The sequence below is a fragment of the Jatropha curcas genome, chromosome 6 (genome assembly GCF_041381405.1).
Source record: "Jatropha curcas cultivar XTBG-Jc1 chromosome 6, XTBG_Jcur_1.0, whole genome shotgun sequence".
In the NCBI taxonomy this organism is placed as follows: Eukaryota; Viridiplantae; Streptophyta; class Magnoliopsida; order Malpighiales; family Euphorbiaceae; genus Jatropha; species Jatropha curcas.
Genome location: NC_143156.1, coordinates 21,071,782 through 21,087,992, shown reverse-complemented (window position 1 = coordinate 21,087,992; position 16,211 = coordinate 21,071,782). Strand labels below are relative to the sequence as shown.

The following is a 16,211-nucleotide window of genomic DNA, read 5'->3' as shown; positions in this document are numbered from 1 at the left end:
CGCGACTGTGCAGTTGCGTCACGCGACTGTACAGTTGCGTCACGCGACTGTGCACTATTCACTGCTCATGAAGAACAGTTGCGTCACGCGACTGTTCATCCAAGAACAGTTGCGTCACGCGACTGTTCATCGATTTTTCCGGAAAAATAAAAAAAAAATAAATAATAAATTTTATAAAAAAAATAAATAAAATCTAATTTTTTCAATAAATTTGAAAATGCCCAATTATGAACAGATCACAGTTTAATTAAACTTAGAATACTAAAATGTAATTTTATGTGTTTATTTATATGAATTTTGCAATTTATGTTTAAATTAAAAATAAAATTAAGTTTGTTGATTTATTTATATTTAAGATTAATTTGCATGTTTATTAATAATTTGCATTTCTAGTGTTAAATAATAAATATGCATCATTTTGGGTTTATGGGTTGGATTTAAATTGGGTAGAATGTATTTTAAGTTCGGTTTGTTGCCCGCCTTGAACCATAAGGCAAGAGCGGGTCATTTATTTATTTGATTTAATATTTTCGATTCGGTTTGTTGCCCGCCTTGAACCATAAGGCAAGAGCGGGTCTTTTTATTTATTTGGTTTGATCGCTTTGATTTAATTGCTTTAATTTGAATAATTGCTATGTGATAATTAGATTTGATTGGGACGATTAATTAATTTTCCACATAGGAACTCAGTTCGATTTACTCGGGTTGGGTTTAAATAAATAAATAATTTGGCTTTTCTAAAATAAAATCAATTAGAAATCGTAGGTTAAAAAGAGGCCGGTTTTCCCGGCGTCGGTTTCCAATGGACCGACGTACCCAATTCCCTTACCCAGAACCTCATTGGTTCGCCTGACCAGTTTTTCTAAATAATAGGCCTTGAATAAAATTGGGCTAAATGAAGTCACTTTTACAAAAATAAATTGGAAACGGTCCCATTGCCGAAATAATGGGTGACGACTCAAATGTTTTATAAGACCAATTTATCGGCATCGCATACCAAAAAGATTTTTATCACCTTTTTTCAAAATAATAATTAAAATATAAAAAGATGTTTTCCAAGGTCCTTCCGGGGTTCGGGATTTCGGCGAAAACAAGGATAAAAAGAATAAAAAAAAAACAAGGCCTGAATACATATTTCCCCTTTTTAATCAAAGCATGGTATTTATAAAAAAATGTTATGTTATCATGAAGTAAAAGAGAGCTTTAGACCAGAAAAAATGGTGTTGGTTTTGAGTGTGATGGTGATCCGAGTAATGCTACAACCACCGGACACCTAAATATACTCTACTATCTTTCACGAATTCCTTAGTATACAGTGTATGTTGATGATTAAAATTGAATTTATTTAGATTGTCTAGTTCTTTCTTTACATTTTTTTTCTTTTTAAAAAATTGAATCAAATGTATTAAAAAGGAAGGACAGATGAGATAAATTCATTAAGGGGCAATTTTGTCAAGTGATATTGTATAGAATGGTATTGCTCTGACGTTAACAATTAGGACTCTAAAAATAACATCACCTTTAAAAAATTATAGAATAATTTTTTTGAGGAAATTAGAAAAATTTTGGCCACTATGAAAGTGGCAAGGCAGTCTTACCACTAGGTAATAAAGTAATTTGCCATTTAATAAAACAAAAGGAGAAATTAGAGATAACATTACCAAAAAAGTCTAGGACCTTTGAACTCAAACTCCGCGTTTCACCCTTCCCTGAAAAATTAAACAACTAAGTTAAATGTTTTTTAAAACAACCTAATTATATATATATATATATATATATATATATATATATATATATATATATATATATATATATATATATATATAAGTGTTTCTTGAGTCTTGGAGGTGGAATATATTTCAATTTTGTTGCTTAGGTAAAGAATGCTCAACATAGCCGCTTTTTTTTTAACTATGCTTCCTTTACTTCATTATTTAAGGTCTGCTCGACAATAGTAACTGTTATAGTAGCTGTTAGCTGTTTGATACTAGTTGTTACCTATCAACTGTTTAATATAGTGGTTTAAAAAAAAAGTGTTCGATAAAAAAATTGTTTGATTAACTATTAAATCTGAATTGACAAAAAAGGATAATGGAATGTTGACCTTAAATAAAATGTTACCTTGTTTAACATGATCATTCTCTAGAATGGCAATTCGAACATCACCGGGGGAAGCAGGTAGTTGCACATGAATACCTTCCATATAAAAATCATCAACTCATATTTAGTAACAAACGCAATTTTGGCTAAAGCATTCCCAATACCTCAAACTTTGTGAATTGTTATAATTACACAGTAAAAATGAACCTAATCCTCTAGACACTTCAATTTTAAATTTATATCACAATTACACCCTAATTATAAAATTGGTCAAACTAGAGACTAAAAATAATGTGAGGTCCCACATGTGTTAGTTAACTCAAATTCAGTTAGCTAACTCAAAGCACACAGTTTAAATATTATCAGATCGGATTAATAATCATTGAATAGAAAAAATATTATGGATGATTATTAACAAAATCGGCAAGGAGACAATGGTGGAGGAGGGAAGTGGCTTAAGGGGATCGAGAAAAGTTGAGAGAGCAACTGTTTGGATAGACAATAAGTGGGTTTGAATCTTTTAAAACTCTAATCTGATTAAGTGTGCCCACAATATTGTAAAATAGAGGTAGTCCTCCAGTGATTGCCGACAACGTTGGTGGAACTAGGCCTGTTCTTGAGGGTCATGTTACGGTGTACGTCGGTAATGAGATAAAGCAGTTCATGGTGAGTACGAAGCTGCTTAACCACTCAATCTTCATTTTCTAAATTGGACTATGTATTTTCTCCTTTTAATTTCTTTTTCTTTATTGTTTATATCCTTGAGATATGTATAGGATATCAAGAGATTCTTTTAGTTTTCGCTGTAAATATGTTTTTGGCCTGATTATGTGGACCACAGTCGCTTTTGGATGTTAAAGTGTTTTTATTTTCTGGGGCTGTTTTTTTTTTTTTTTTTTCCTTTGTAAAATCAAGGTATGAAGCTTTAATTAATTTTTACATACTCTCTTAAACCCTAATTTGAGTTGGATTTTACTCAAACAATTCTTTATCTATCTATTTGTTTGCATAAAGATGGAGAAAGAAAATAGCATATCCGGTCAGTGGAGGAAGAAAGAAAATTCTTTGCTGCTTCAAATGTTGCATTTTACTGTAGCTAACTGATGTTGGGTTAGCCAACTCATGTGGGACCTATATTCACTACTCCATCCTATTTTGTTTGCTTGTTATACCTTTTTTAGATGTTCCGAAATGTTTGCAAGATTTCTAAATTTAGATATATAAACAATTAGTTTTCCTATAATAACATTTATTATTGTTCATTAAATGAAAGACTTTCATTAATATCTTAATGAGTTAAGAGCAAAAAATGACAAAATAACTTTTATTCACTAAATTCTTAATATGCGTGTTTTGTCAAACTATGCAACAAAATGCGGGGGAGAGAGTATTTTCTATATCTCAATTTTGACCAATTTTGCGATTAGGGTGCAATTATAACATAAATTTAAAATTGGAGTGCTCGGGGGATTAAATTTATTTTGGGATGCAATTATAACAACTAGTATTATTTGGGGTGTTCGGAATGGTTTAGCGCACAATTTTTTCCTTTTGTCATCAATTCCTTTATGTTTGTTCCTAATTCAAAACAAACATATCATGGGTTCATATTTTTGTAGGAATTTCTTCATGCTTTGTGTAATGGAATGAAATTATAAAAATGACCTCAAAATAAAGGGAATTTTAATTAGTAAAACTTCTCAAAAATTAAAACCAAACCTAAGAATAGTTATTCTATATAAAACCAAACCAGAATTTAGTTTTGAAATCCAGAATCTTTAAAATTCTTGTAATTAATCTGAAAGAATAAACAAAGGAAAGGAGAAAAAGAAATGGAAGAGGGAGATGAAGAGGTACTGACAGGAATAGATCCATTGTTTCCAGAAGACATAACGGTTGCTGCTAGGAAATAAATCGTTGAGACAAGCCAATTCGACAAGTGGGGTGCTTCCATAACGTGTTCGTCTTGTGGCGAAGCTTGGGCAACGCTGGAGCAAATCCAAGGATATATCTGGTGTTTGTATAGCATTATCAAAATTAGAATTACAAGAGTTAAATCAAGTTTTAAAAGTAAATTAATTATTATTTAGTCATTGAAAATTTTTTATTATATACTTAAAAGAAAATTAATCAAGATTAATCTATTTTTTGGAATGAATGAATTCCATAAAATTGCATGGAATTTATTTATAAATTCAAATTTTTATATTTGGTCTTGAAAAAAAAATGAAAAATTAAATTTTATGAATTCAATTCTATATATTTGAATATAACTAAACGAAATTCTACTAAAAAAATTAATTTTAGAAAATAAAACTAAATTCATTTTCAATTTTAAATTTATTACAAACTTGAAAAGTTTCGATTACAAATAAATTCATTTATAAATGAATTTCACATTTTCAATTCATTTATGAGCTCAATAATAATATACCCTAAAACAAATTACTGATTATGCAAGATTTGAAAATGACAATCACTCTTAATTACTTACCAAACATTTCGTTGAAAATTGAAGCATGAAGAAGCAAAGATCCAAAGGCTCCATTATCTTCAAGCAGTATTTCAAAAGGAGTGAGAGAGTATAAATACCGAGTTGTTTCCTTATGGCCATTATTACATGCTACTATTACTGGAAGATAACTGTCTGCAGCAATAGTAACCAGCTTCATCGTCTTTCTCACCATGCATTCGGCAATTCTTGTTGCTCCAATAACAGCAGCAAAAATAAGAGCTGTCCCACTATTTTCATCAACTGCCTGTAACTCTTCTACTGACATTAACTCCACCAAAAACTCCACAATCTTTATGTTCCCAGCCTTTGTCGCAAGATGAAGCGCTGTTTCACCAAAACCTGAAACCTTTCTGCGTAATGTGTCTGGATGAAGCTGAAGGAAGGTTTTCACGGAATTCAAGTCCCATTTCTCTACAGCCTCTCGCAAAGGATGAAATTGAACGTAGGCATCGACCTCTGTTGCTGTCATTTTTTATCAACTCATTAGTTAAGATGAGAAATGCCAAAGGAAAAAGAAATGTAAAGTACAGTTATAGTATCTTTGTTTCACAAAACAAAATTTTCAGCCTGAGAATTTGAGTTTTCTATGAGATAAATATTTCGGTGATTAGAGAATTGTTGGAGTGGGATTGACTTGGGTAGACTGGTCTATGATTCCATCTATGAATTAAATTAATGAAAAATAATTTTTTATTGAAACGATAGTATTTTTAACGATTCATTAGAGAAAAAAAAAAGATTTTGCATGATGATTACGACCACGACGAGAAAAAGTTACAAATTAAAACTGTGTTTTCTCAATAACATTGTAAAATGATGTTTTTTCCAAAAAGGAATTTTAACCATAATATTAAAGAGACTCGTAGTGGCACCTGTGCGGAGGTTCGGATACCGTTGATTTCATAAAAAAAAAAAAAAAACAAAAGAAAAAAGAGACCCGTAGTCTTTAGACGTAGAAGAAGGAATGCATTACCTGGAGGTTTCACAGCTGGCTTTACCTCATTCATTATAGCCAAAGTTTCCCAGCAAAACTTAGCAGAATCAATCTCTCTGATGTGAGAAAATACCTCCAACGAACATGAAACATGAATTGCTTGTAAAGCTGCAGCATTTTTCCTTGTCCAAGCCTTCAATTCAGCTTCATCCTCTTCCAGTTTCTCATTTGCTTCAATAACATCCCATAGATCATTAGCCAACAAATAGTTCTTCATCCAAATTCTCCAGTCTGCGTAATTATTTCCATCTAGATCTTGAAGGACAATCTTTGTTGCCATCTTTATCCTCTTGATCTTAGGATGTATGTTCAAACTGTCAATTGTAAAAAAGACAGCCTTTTAAATCAAAAACTTTGGAAGATCAAATAATTGTTGAACCACTGAAGGTAAGTTCTAAATAAACCCATAGCAAAACAGCAACAACAATCAACAAATTGAATTGAGAGTGAAGTAATTACTTTTCCTTATTCACTTTCTAAGGTTTCATTTGGGTTTTGAGTTTAATGCCTGAGGATAAATGCAAGCTGGAAATAACAACATTTGCCTAAACTTCTCTTTTATGTTGTATTGAAAAAGAATAACGTAAACAACAAACAAGCTCAAAAGTTTTTTGAAAGTTTGGACATTATAATGAAACTCATCACAAGCTTAGATGCCAATGTTCCGAAGAATGTTGGATGTAAAAAATTAACAGCAGCAAGAATTCTATAAAGAGAGAGGAGAAAAGGACCAAGTAAATAGCAATTCGAGAGAGGAGAAAAGGACCAAGTAAATAGCAATTCAAGAAAATCAGAAGAAAGTTAACTGGATTGACTTATGTAGACCCGTATGAATCCATCCATGGATCAAACTAATGAAAAGTGTGTTTTTTTTTTTGTTTTTTGTTTTTTAAGGAGAGCAATTTTTACCATATTTTCATTTGTTTGATCCATGGGTGAAACTATAAAAAATGAATAATTTTAAAAAAAATTTATATTTTCATTTTATTAGTTTGGTGCATAGATAAGGTCATAGTCCGGATCTAAGTAAGTCTAACTTAAGAATGACATATCTAGATCCAGTCTATAGGCCCACTGATAAACCAATGGACAGTAAAACATACGTTTTGCTTAGAAATAGAGAAAAATATAAATAAGTTCAAAAACTTCAAATTTTAGACATAAAAATAGAATCAGAAGCTTAGATGCCTGAGTTCCGAAGAATGTTGTATGCAGAAAATAACAGGAAGAAGTATATAAAAGAGAGGAGAAAAAGAAGAGACACATACACATCACAAGAACCAACTAATTAGCAATTCAAGAATATTAAAGAAACTCTAGTGTGCAGAAAGAACTTACATTATATGCAATAAACTTGGAAGGATGAGTAGTTGTAATGGGTTTTAGCAGTCTAATTCTTCCAACCGAACTCGTTAAAGCTGTAAGCTCAGTTGCTTGTGAATAATAATTATTGACGCATATGATCCCACCAAAAAGGAAAAGTTCATTGGAATTAAATACTTTCACTTTTCTTCTTTCGTTTCTTTCTTTCTTTTTGTTCTTGGCTTTTTGTGTTCCATCAATTGGAGGATTACAAATAATTGATTGACATCTATTCACCGCGTAGGTACTGAACTAAAGTGTGCACCAATTCAGCTTTATTACTTTTTTTTTTTTTTTTAAACTTTTTTGCTTCTCTTATATTTTATATATAATTGATTGATTAGTGTTTACTCTTGGAGATGGCAACGGATCGTATATCTATCTAAAATGAACTATCGGATTCTAAATTTGGTTATAAATTAAATATTAAAACCTATTTAGAAATTCATTTTTAGTATCTAAATTCATCCCAACCCTAATTATAATTATCTATTTAAGTACTCATTTAGTATTAAAAATATGTTTAATTTCCATTTTCCAAAAATAAAATGTCAGAAGCATAGTAAAAAATTATTGTTTTGACATAACAAAAAATATAATATAAATATTAAATATAATTAATACATTAATTATAATTAAAAAAGGTGTCTATATATAAAATTTTCTTTAAAAATAATTATTTTAAATATTTTTTGAATATTTATTAAACTAGTAATGGATAGCAAATACCCGAATTCTTGAACCCGAACTCAATACAGATAGTAATACTACCTGAATCCGTTAAAATCGGACTGAATCATGTAAAATTATCATCCTATCCACTCTGTTGCTATTTCTTTTTTTCTTTTGAATGTACATATCTCATCCATGAGATTGGTAATGGAGTTACTATTGGTTTTATATGGAATAAAATGTGCAATGGAATCGATATTACAATATTTTTAACGAACGGATTTACATTGAAATGATTAAAGTAATAAATAATTAATTTAAAATAATACCTATTATCAAATCTTTCACAAGTAGAATTAGAAACTTGTTATTCACTGGATTGTCATAATTCATAAACCGTCTAATTGTACAATCTTTAACAATATCCTCACCAATTAACAATGAAAAAAAATATAAAATTATTTTTAGAGAATTTGAAAAGCAAAAAGTATTTTGAATTCTAACTCAAAATACCCTTATATTATTTTGGTGGCTATAAAAGTCAAGTCTACATATAGAGGAATGCGGGAAGTACTCATAATATATCCTAGTTAAAAATTATTAATTTAATCAATTAAATAAATAAATTATAATTAATTTACCTTTTAAAATATCTTATATTTAAACCCAATAAGTTTTAGAAACGTTTATTCTGAGTCCCTAGTTAATATTTTAGATCAAAACTATAATTTTTATAAAATTTTACTTAAAACTTATTTTTAATCAAATCCAACTTGATTTAATTTCTCATTTTTAATTTTTCATATCAATCCTTATACATGTGACCCATTAGGTTCCAAATATAATTAATTAAATTTATATTTGAAAGTTTAAAGTGATATCTAGCAACATAACAAGACTATCCAAATATTTGAAAAGTCTATAGTAGGTTGACTTAGCCTTTTAGTGAATGATCTCTCAATATAATTAAGATCTATTCATCAATAATATTTTGATTTATTCATTTAAGTTAAATTATATTAATTCTCTAAGCAATAGTTATTGATTCATTGAATAAGATTTCAAATCCAATTTACTAATTTTATTTCATCTTGTGCAAGGATTTCATGACCAATATTAGTAGAGAACAAGTGAAAATTTTTCTCTGATTTACATAGGATGATGAACCCATCTTGATCGCTCAAGTCACTTTATACAATTTCTACTATTTTCCATTCTTTTCCATTTGTTATCTTAAATAGAGTAATGTGTAGATGGATCAAAACACAGTAGTCCCTAAATAAGATAACTTAATAATCTTAAGCTGAAAGCTCGCTTACACAACCATCACTTACACAACCATCACTTGAGTCTTTCATAAGCATAAGTAGTTCTCCATATGAAATACTTGTGTGGATCAGTTTATTGAACTTATCCTTACAACAAGCACCTGTATATTAGCTATGGGTAGGAATGGAAGCGGGGCGGGTACACACAAATTTTAAGCTATCCATATCCATATCCATTTAAAATTTTAGTATCCGAATCCATTCCAAATCCATTTAAATACTCATATCTGAACCCGTTTAAATTTTTACTACTCGTTCCCATCCAAAACCCATTTAAATTTCCCTTATATGGGTAGGATACCTACGAAGCTTAAACTATCCAAATGTGAACTTATTTAAAATACAATTTTTATTCATAGTGGATAGGATACACATTTAATATAGCCGATAACGAGTAGCGGGTACCCAACGACCTATACCCGTACCCTATCTGTATGCATAATAGGTAATAATTTCACTATTCGTATCTGCCCTAAACCCATTTATAACTACTCATATCCTCTTTAAATGGATCGGAGCGGGTCAGGTAATCTAAAATACGGGCACCGCTTCCATCCCTAGTTATGAGTATCTCATATACCTCAACTTATGAGAACAACTATTTCCCTTCATAAAGGAAAGAATATGATATGTTCCAATCTCAACATCTCATCATCGTTCAATATTGATATCGCATTGACTAGGAATATTTAAGAACATTACTTTTGAGGCAATCAGAATCTCATAATTATAACTATATTCAATATTGAACATTACTCGAGGTTCATTAATTGAATATTAAAGATAAATAATGTTTTTTATTAGTTAAATAAAATTGAAAATATGATGTGCATGTGCAATCATCTGATTGACTGTAGGATATACAAACTAATAGTTAGTTTACTTTTTCATTTTTTTTTTCTGTTTTGAATAGAAAAAAAATAGTTCTCATCCATGAAATTGGTTGGAAAGGACTATATAATCAATTACCAAAAAAACATATATCATAATTGGCATCAAATACCTTTTGACCCAGTTTATATTGACATTAAACTTATTTAAAGTTTATTAAGATTGCTATTAAACTAATTAAGAATTTTAAAAATTGTTATAAATACTATATTAAAATATGGATGTCTATTAAATTTATTAAAAAAATTATTTATCTTCTCCACGAGTCATGTCCTTTGGAATAAAAAGTTGTGTCCTTTTAGGATGAATAATTATATCCTTTAATAAGTAAGGTTATGTCTTATGGAATGAAGGGTTATATCCTTTAGTGTATAAGGTTATGTCTTTTAGATTGCATTTTGTCAGCTATAAATAGTTCCTTAATCCTATGAATTGGAAACTAAGATTCTAGTACAATGATTTTATTTCTCTCTATTTTTTATTTACTATATGTTTATATATATTCTCTATTAATTATATTTTATAACAAATTATCAGCACGATTTCGTTCTACTACTTTGAATTCGTTCTACCACTTTGTTCATCAAAATACTTAGAGAGAGGATAACTTGTTGTTTGCAACATCCAAAATTATGATTGGTATGTTTAACTTATTTATGGTGCTAGGAAATAAAAATTTTAATTTTGTTTCTTTCTTTATGTGCATATATTAAACGTACAGTTGCTTTAAATTGAGTTTAAAAATTCAAAGTAATTAATTCTTACATATTGATTTGATCTAATATATAGAGTATAACACTCGACACATTAATACCTTTTGATTTGTAAATTGATTGCTAATGTTTATTTGTTTATAACGATATTAAATCTTTTATATTTAATAATATTCATAGAGACAATAATTTTTGGCTTTGGATATGCCAATATGTTCCTTCTCATGGTTTGAATAATTAAAAGAAATGATGTTTAAATAAGAATCCTTTCCATATTTGATAACACATGTTAATCACATGTATTGATTAGCAATTTTAATTGTATTTGATCAATACTATGTTGTGTAGCGTTTTTAATATCATAGTTGGTCATTTGTTTTTAACATGAATCAATTTTTCTTTTTACTTTATATGATGTGTTTTATATTTTATATTTTGATACTATTAATTCATAATTATACTAATCCCAAATTTTCATGTGTTGGTTTGGTTAATATAATTATTTTATTTTATATTAATATTTATTATTATGTTAAATTATAGAAACTTTGAATTTGTAGCCCTTTTATATTACAAGCAAGAATTATATATCATGAATAAGTAACGTTGAAATACATATGGATGCTATAAGTCCTAGAGACAAATCAAAATTAGAAATAAAAAATCTAAGATAAAATGCATCAAGTCAATAATTTTCTTCATAAAATCGTAAGTTATGATAATTATTATATATTGGTATATATATTTACATGGTATAAATTTTGAAATATGCTTCTGAAATAGCAATATCAAGAGAGAAGATTTTAAGATATATTTTGAATTTTCATGTCCTTTATATGATTAAGCAAAATAAAGAAATCTTAATAAAGATCATGAGACCATCCAACTGGATTTTGCTTCATTTTCTAAAGTGAATGGAATAACATATAATATTAGGTATTGAAATAATGAGATTCACCCAACTACATTTGATGCATTCCCTGAAGTGAATGCAATAATATATGATATTGGACGTGGATGTGAATAATGACAAAGATATACTTGTCATTAGAATATTAATGAGATCATAGTTAAAATAATAATCTTTGCAATTATGGTAGCCATATAAATAAATCTTACCACCGTAAGTGGTACAAATAATGTGACATATATGGATATTAGTTATGTACTTATTGTACACCAAAATATTGAAAAGGCAAATAAATTTATGTATAATGCATTGAGGTCCAAAGATATTGATTAAATTGGATATCATATGGAGATAAAGATTGAAATAAATATGGTTATAAATTAGAAGTTTACAAATCCAAGTACTTTATTATTTGGCATGATCGATCGGACCATACCGATTAATAATGATGCAAAAAAGAAAATTTATCCTTATATGGATATTTATTAAAGAACCAGAAATTTATTCAAATCTAATTTTCCTCTTTTGATTATGGATCTATTTTAGAATTTATAGATCTCGACATTAAGGAGAGAAAATAAGCAGCTGAAAATACTAATTACCGAAATAATTATTTTTATCAAATTTTGATCATCTCAAAAGGTTGTGTGAACTAGAAGTTCTAAAGATAGTTATTTTTCAAACTATTGTAAATCAATTGCTAGAATCTTACTAGAATTAAAGTCCTTGAATGATAAACTGCCTATGTTAAGAGAAGAATCATTGAAAATGAAAAAGAGCAAATATGTTATATGTGCAAATTCTAAAAAGAAAAACTTTAGAAGAATAAACTCGAGAAGAAACCTTAGACATGACTGATAAATTTCAAGAGTAAAATCAAGTACCTGAAATTAATGAATTCGATGAAAATAATGAAATCTCAATAAGTTATGTCATGTCAAGGAATGATGAAATCGATATAAAATAAATATTGACTATATTTTTACATATACTATAGCATTTAATATTGTGAAAAATGATGAGGATCTTGAATATAAATGTATTAAATATAGACATAAGATGATTGGCCAAAATGGAGTAGTACAATTGAGATATAATTTATTTGAAAAGTAAAGTTTTTGGATTTGTAATCCAAACATTAAAACTTGTTGCATAAAATTTTCACAAAGTATTAGCATTGGTTATAAATAGTGATTCCCTATTTATATGGCTCATTTGATATAGATATCTGTGTGAAAATCCCTAATGGATTTAAGTTGCTTGAAGAACAAAAATCAAATTCTCGAGAAATTATGTAGAGCTCTATATAGATTACTTGATGATAATAATCCTTGAAAGATTAAAACATGCTTAGAGCATCCAAATTGAAACTCTGAAAATATATTCAAATAAATTATAAAGATTTCTATACAAATTAAGAAAATCTACCGCAAAGATGGTATAATTGCCTTGATACCACTCTTTTTTGACAAAGTATTGATATTTGTTTTATATGCTATTCTACTTAGAGTAAATTAATTAGTGAATATTTATTGATAGACTATATTCATAATTAATTCTATCATGTTTCCACTCTTCTTTGACAAAGTATTGATATTTGTTTTATATGCTATTGTAAATTAATTAGTGAATATTTATTGATAGAATATATTCATAAGAGAAATAAATATAATTTACCATTATTTTGATTTATGAAAATTATTAAAACCCCTGAAGAGCTTTCTAAAAATCATAATTTCTTCAAAGGAGAAATTTTAGATGAAAGAACTTGAAAATACAAAATTTTTTCTCATCCTGAAGAGCGAACATTTTATAAATGGAATTTATGTCCATTAATCAATACATATAATCCAAAGGATCAAAATGATTGTATATGGGTAAAATTAATCCATTAGTGAAATTGATAATTGTGAGGTTATTTAATGAGATAAAGAACTAATTTCAACCTCTAAAAATGATAAAGAGCTCTTTAGTCCTGAAGTATTGTATGTTTTTGCAATAATGAGATACTACGTCCTGAAGTGTCATAGTATTATATTGAGTATATATATTAAAGATCATTATACCCATAACAATTGATATATGATTTACATTTGAAAGACATCACAATTTATGAAGTAAGCCAGTAATGTGTCTGATTGAAATTGATATTTTGATACGTAGATATGTACAAAGTACATACAATCTGCATGCATAGAAACAAGCTCCATATATTGTAGAAGGTAATATTAAAATATTATATCTTGCCTGAAGGAATGGTGCATTAAAGGAAAAGACAAGTAGTGATGTTTTTATCAAGAGGAGAAATAAATTTTTAAAACACAAAGAATACTATACTCTTTTTCCTTCACTAGGATTTTTTTTCCATACATATTCTTTATGTAACGGACATCCACGGAGAAGTGTTATACATAATATATTATATAATAGATGTCCATTATGTTTATTAAAGAAATTATTTATCTTCTCCATAAGTCATGTCCTTCAGAATAAAGGTTTATGTCCTTTAGGATGAATAGTTATATCCTTTAATGTGTAAGGTTATGTCATTTAGGATAAAAGGTTATATCCTTTCGTGTACAAGGTTATGTCTTTTAGATTGTATTTTGTATTCTATAAATAATTCTTTAATCCTATGGATTGATAACTAAAATTCTAATACAAGAATTCAATTTCTCTCTATTCTCTCTATATTATATCTATTATATGTCTATATATATTCTCTATTTATTATATTTTATAACAAAAATATTTCATTTAAATTTTATTATATATGCATTGGACTGGAGGAATATAGTTTGCACAGAAAGATATTCACATGATATTTAATTTATATTATAAGAAGAAACACCATCTAATGATTAGTCAACCATTGATCTTTAACAAACTAAATCGCGCATAAAATTATAATATAACTTCAAGTGGTGATTGAGATTTCTAATCCGTGATAGATATCAGGTTTGAGTCTTTTTAATTGAATATCAAATAATTGGGATATAGTATTAATATATGAATATGAAACAAAATATGTTTATTTCTCTTGAAAGTATTATAGTATCAATAATCATGTGCTAAGTATTTGACTAGTTCAATGGTCTTAAATTTATGAGTATCCATACTTTCAAGGCATCATATAAGCATCTCTATGCTATATATAACCAAGTTTGTTAGATGATTTGTACCAATTTGTTGCATTATTGAAGCTCAAAGTTACATTGATACACATCAATTGGATAAAGGCAAGGTTTCTTAAGCTTTATATATGTGTAATTTGTAAATCATAACTTCCAAATTTTTTATATCCCGTTTTGCAGCTTTTTTTTATCTCTCCCAAATCCTTCATTTCTATTTGTAATCTCTAATTTTGTTAATCTACGTTGTTTTTCCCTTTTTTGACAAACTAGGAAACTTGCATTAATTAGAGCAACTTAAGCTGTGATTATGGCGATTAATACATTTAAATTTTAATAGTCATTCTTGATTCACTATATTTTTATTGTTAATTTATGATATTGGTTCATATTTTTTGCTCGCGATTGATTTGTTATTTTGCAATTTTTTTATATTCATATGATTTTTGTTAATTCTTCTATGTGGGTCAATATTCTTAATCATTGTAAATGATCAATTTGTATTTTTCTTATGCAGGAAAGACACCTTTGAAGTCTTAGTAAATTCTTGTGCCATTCAATTTAACTTCTATGTAAGCTTATCTACTCTTATAGTTAAGATTATTCATTTAATAGCATTGTGCTTTGTTTTGTGTGATTAATGAAAATTACTTACCTACATTCGGTATATGGGACTCCCTATATGTCAAACAAATTAAAAATTGTTATTGCAAAAAATGTTTATCATTTAGGACTCTTTTTTGTCCTTTTTTTTTTTTTGAGTAAATAGTCAGCAATACCCTCGTTTGTTCTATATGTCTGCATTAGATTAACCCACCCATATAATAGGTGTAGGTAAAACATTATTAATATATCAACATCAATCATAGTTGGGGATGGGTTCCATAGCCCTTCCTAAATAAGGCATCACGTATAATATTAAAAATTATTTGCTTTGACTATTATAAGTTGGACCTTATATAAGAATAAATATGTTTGTTATTACAATTAATAACTATATAAAGTCAAACATATCAATAATAATTATATTATCTCAATAAAATTTCAAATTAGCAACTTATAGTTTCATTCTTATATAAAAGGTCGAGTTCATAGCACTTTCATCCAAATTGTTATATATATAAAACTTCTTTTTGTTTTGAATTCTAAAATTTCCTTATTTGTTTATTTATATCTATATATTTTAATTAAATTTAGGGCGGATGAAGAATTTGTTGATCAAAAGAAACATCTGAGGACTTCTGCAAGCGTAAATGTGTGAAGCCTTTAATTGAATATGAGGTAAAATACTTTTGTATTAAAAGGTCTAATATAAAAGGAAAATACTTTTAATTGGGACTTTATTATTTTTCTTCATTGTTACTAAAAGGAAAATGCTTTTCAACTTAATACAGGTATGTATAAAGAGAATAGAAGGAGAAGAACTTGGGCTAAAGCACTGTACTGGGCAATACTTTGATTATTTGTATTGTGTTGATAAATGTGTAAGTGTTGGTTATTGTTTGAGAAATTTTAGAGTTTTGACACATGACATCATCTAATTTGGCATTTGACAATGCATGTTGCACCAAAGCTATTTTCAAAACTAAAGTAAC

At 28.0% G+C, this 16,211-nt stretch overlaps 1 protein-coding gene and 1 pseudogene across 2 annotated transcripts; one reads left to right on the top strand and one right to left on the bottom strand.

The window, feature by feature from the left end:
- Nucleotides 1–1,572: 1,572 nt before the first annotated feature.
- Nucleotides 1,573–7,142, bottom strand: LOC149495698 (uncharacterized). Its single transcript, XM_089723234.1, has 6 exons — nt 6,948–7,142; nt 5,589–5,923; nt 4,595–5,077; nt 3,962–4,111; nt 2,122–2,196; nt 1,573–1,709 (listed from the first exon to the last, which is right to left on the bottom strand). The coding sequence occupies exons 2-6, from the start codon at nt 5,887–5,889 to the stop codon at nt 1,573–1,575; spliced, it is 1,146 nt and encodes a 381-aa protein (XP_089579360.1). The 5' UTR covers nt 5,890–5,923; nt 6,948–7,142.
- LOC119369491 (cytochrome b-c1 complex subunit 6-2, mitochondrial pseudogene) lies at nt 6,794–16,211 on the top strand (annotated as a pseudogene). Its single transcript, XR_016321374.1, has 3 exons — nt 6,794–6,840; nt 15,814–15,897; nt 16,011–16,211. The product of XR_016321374.1 is annotated as a cytochrome b-c1 complex subunit 6-2, mitochondrial pseudogene (transcript).

Excerpts from the sequence above, each read along its gene's own strand:
- LOC149495698 (XM_089723234.1), bottom strand. The coding sequence starts at position 5,889 with ATGGCAACAAAGATTGTCCTTCAAGATCTAGATGGAAATAATTACGCA. Across the intron at positions 4,112-4,594 it reads AATTTTCAACGAAATGTTTG|ATATATCCTTGGATTTGCTC; the intron begins GTAAGTAATTAA and ends TACAAACACCAG. Across the intron at positions 2,197-3,961 it reads GAAACAATGGATCTATTCCT|GTATTCATGTGCAACTACCT; the intron begins GTCAGTACCTCT and ends TTTATATGGAAG.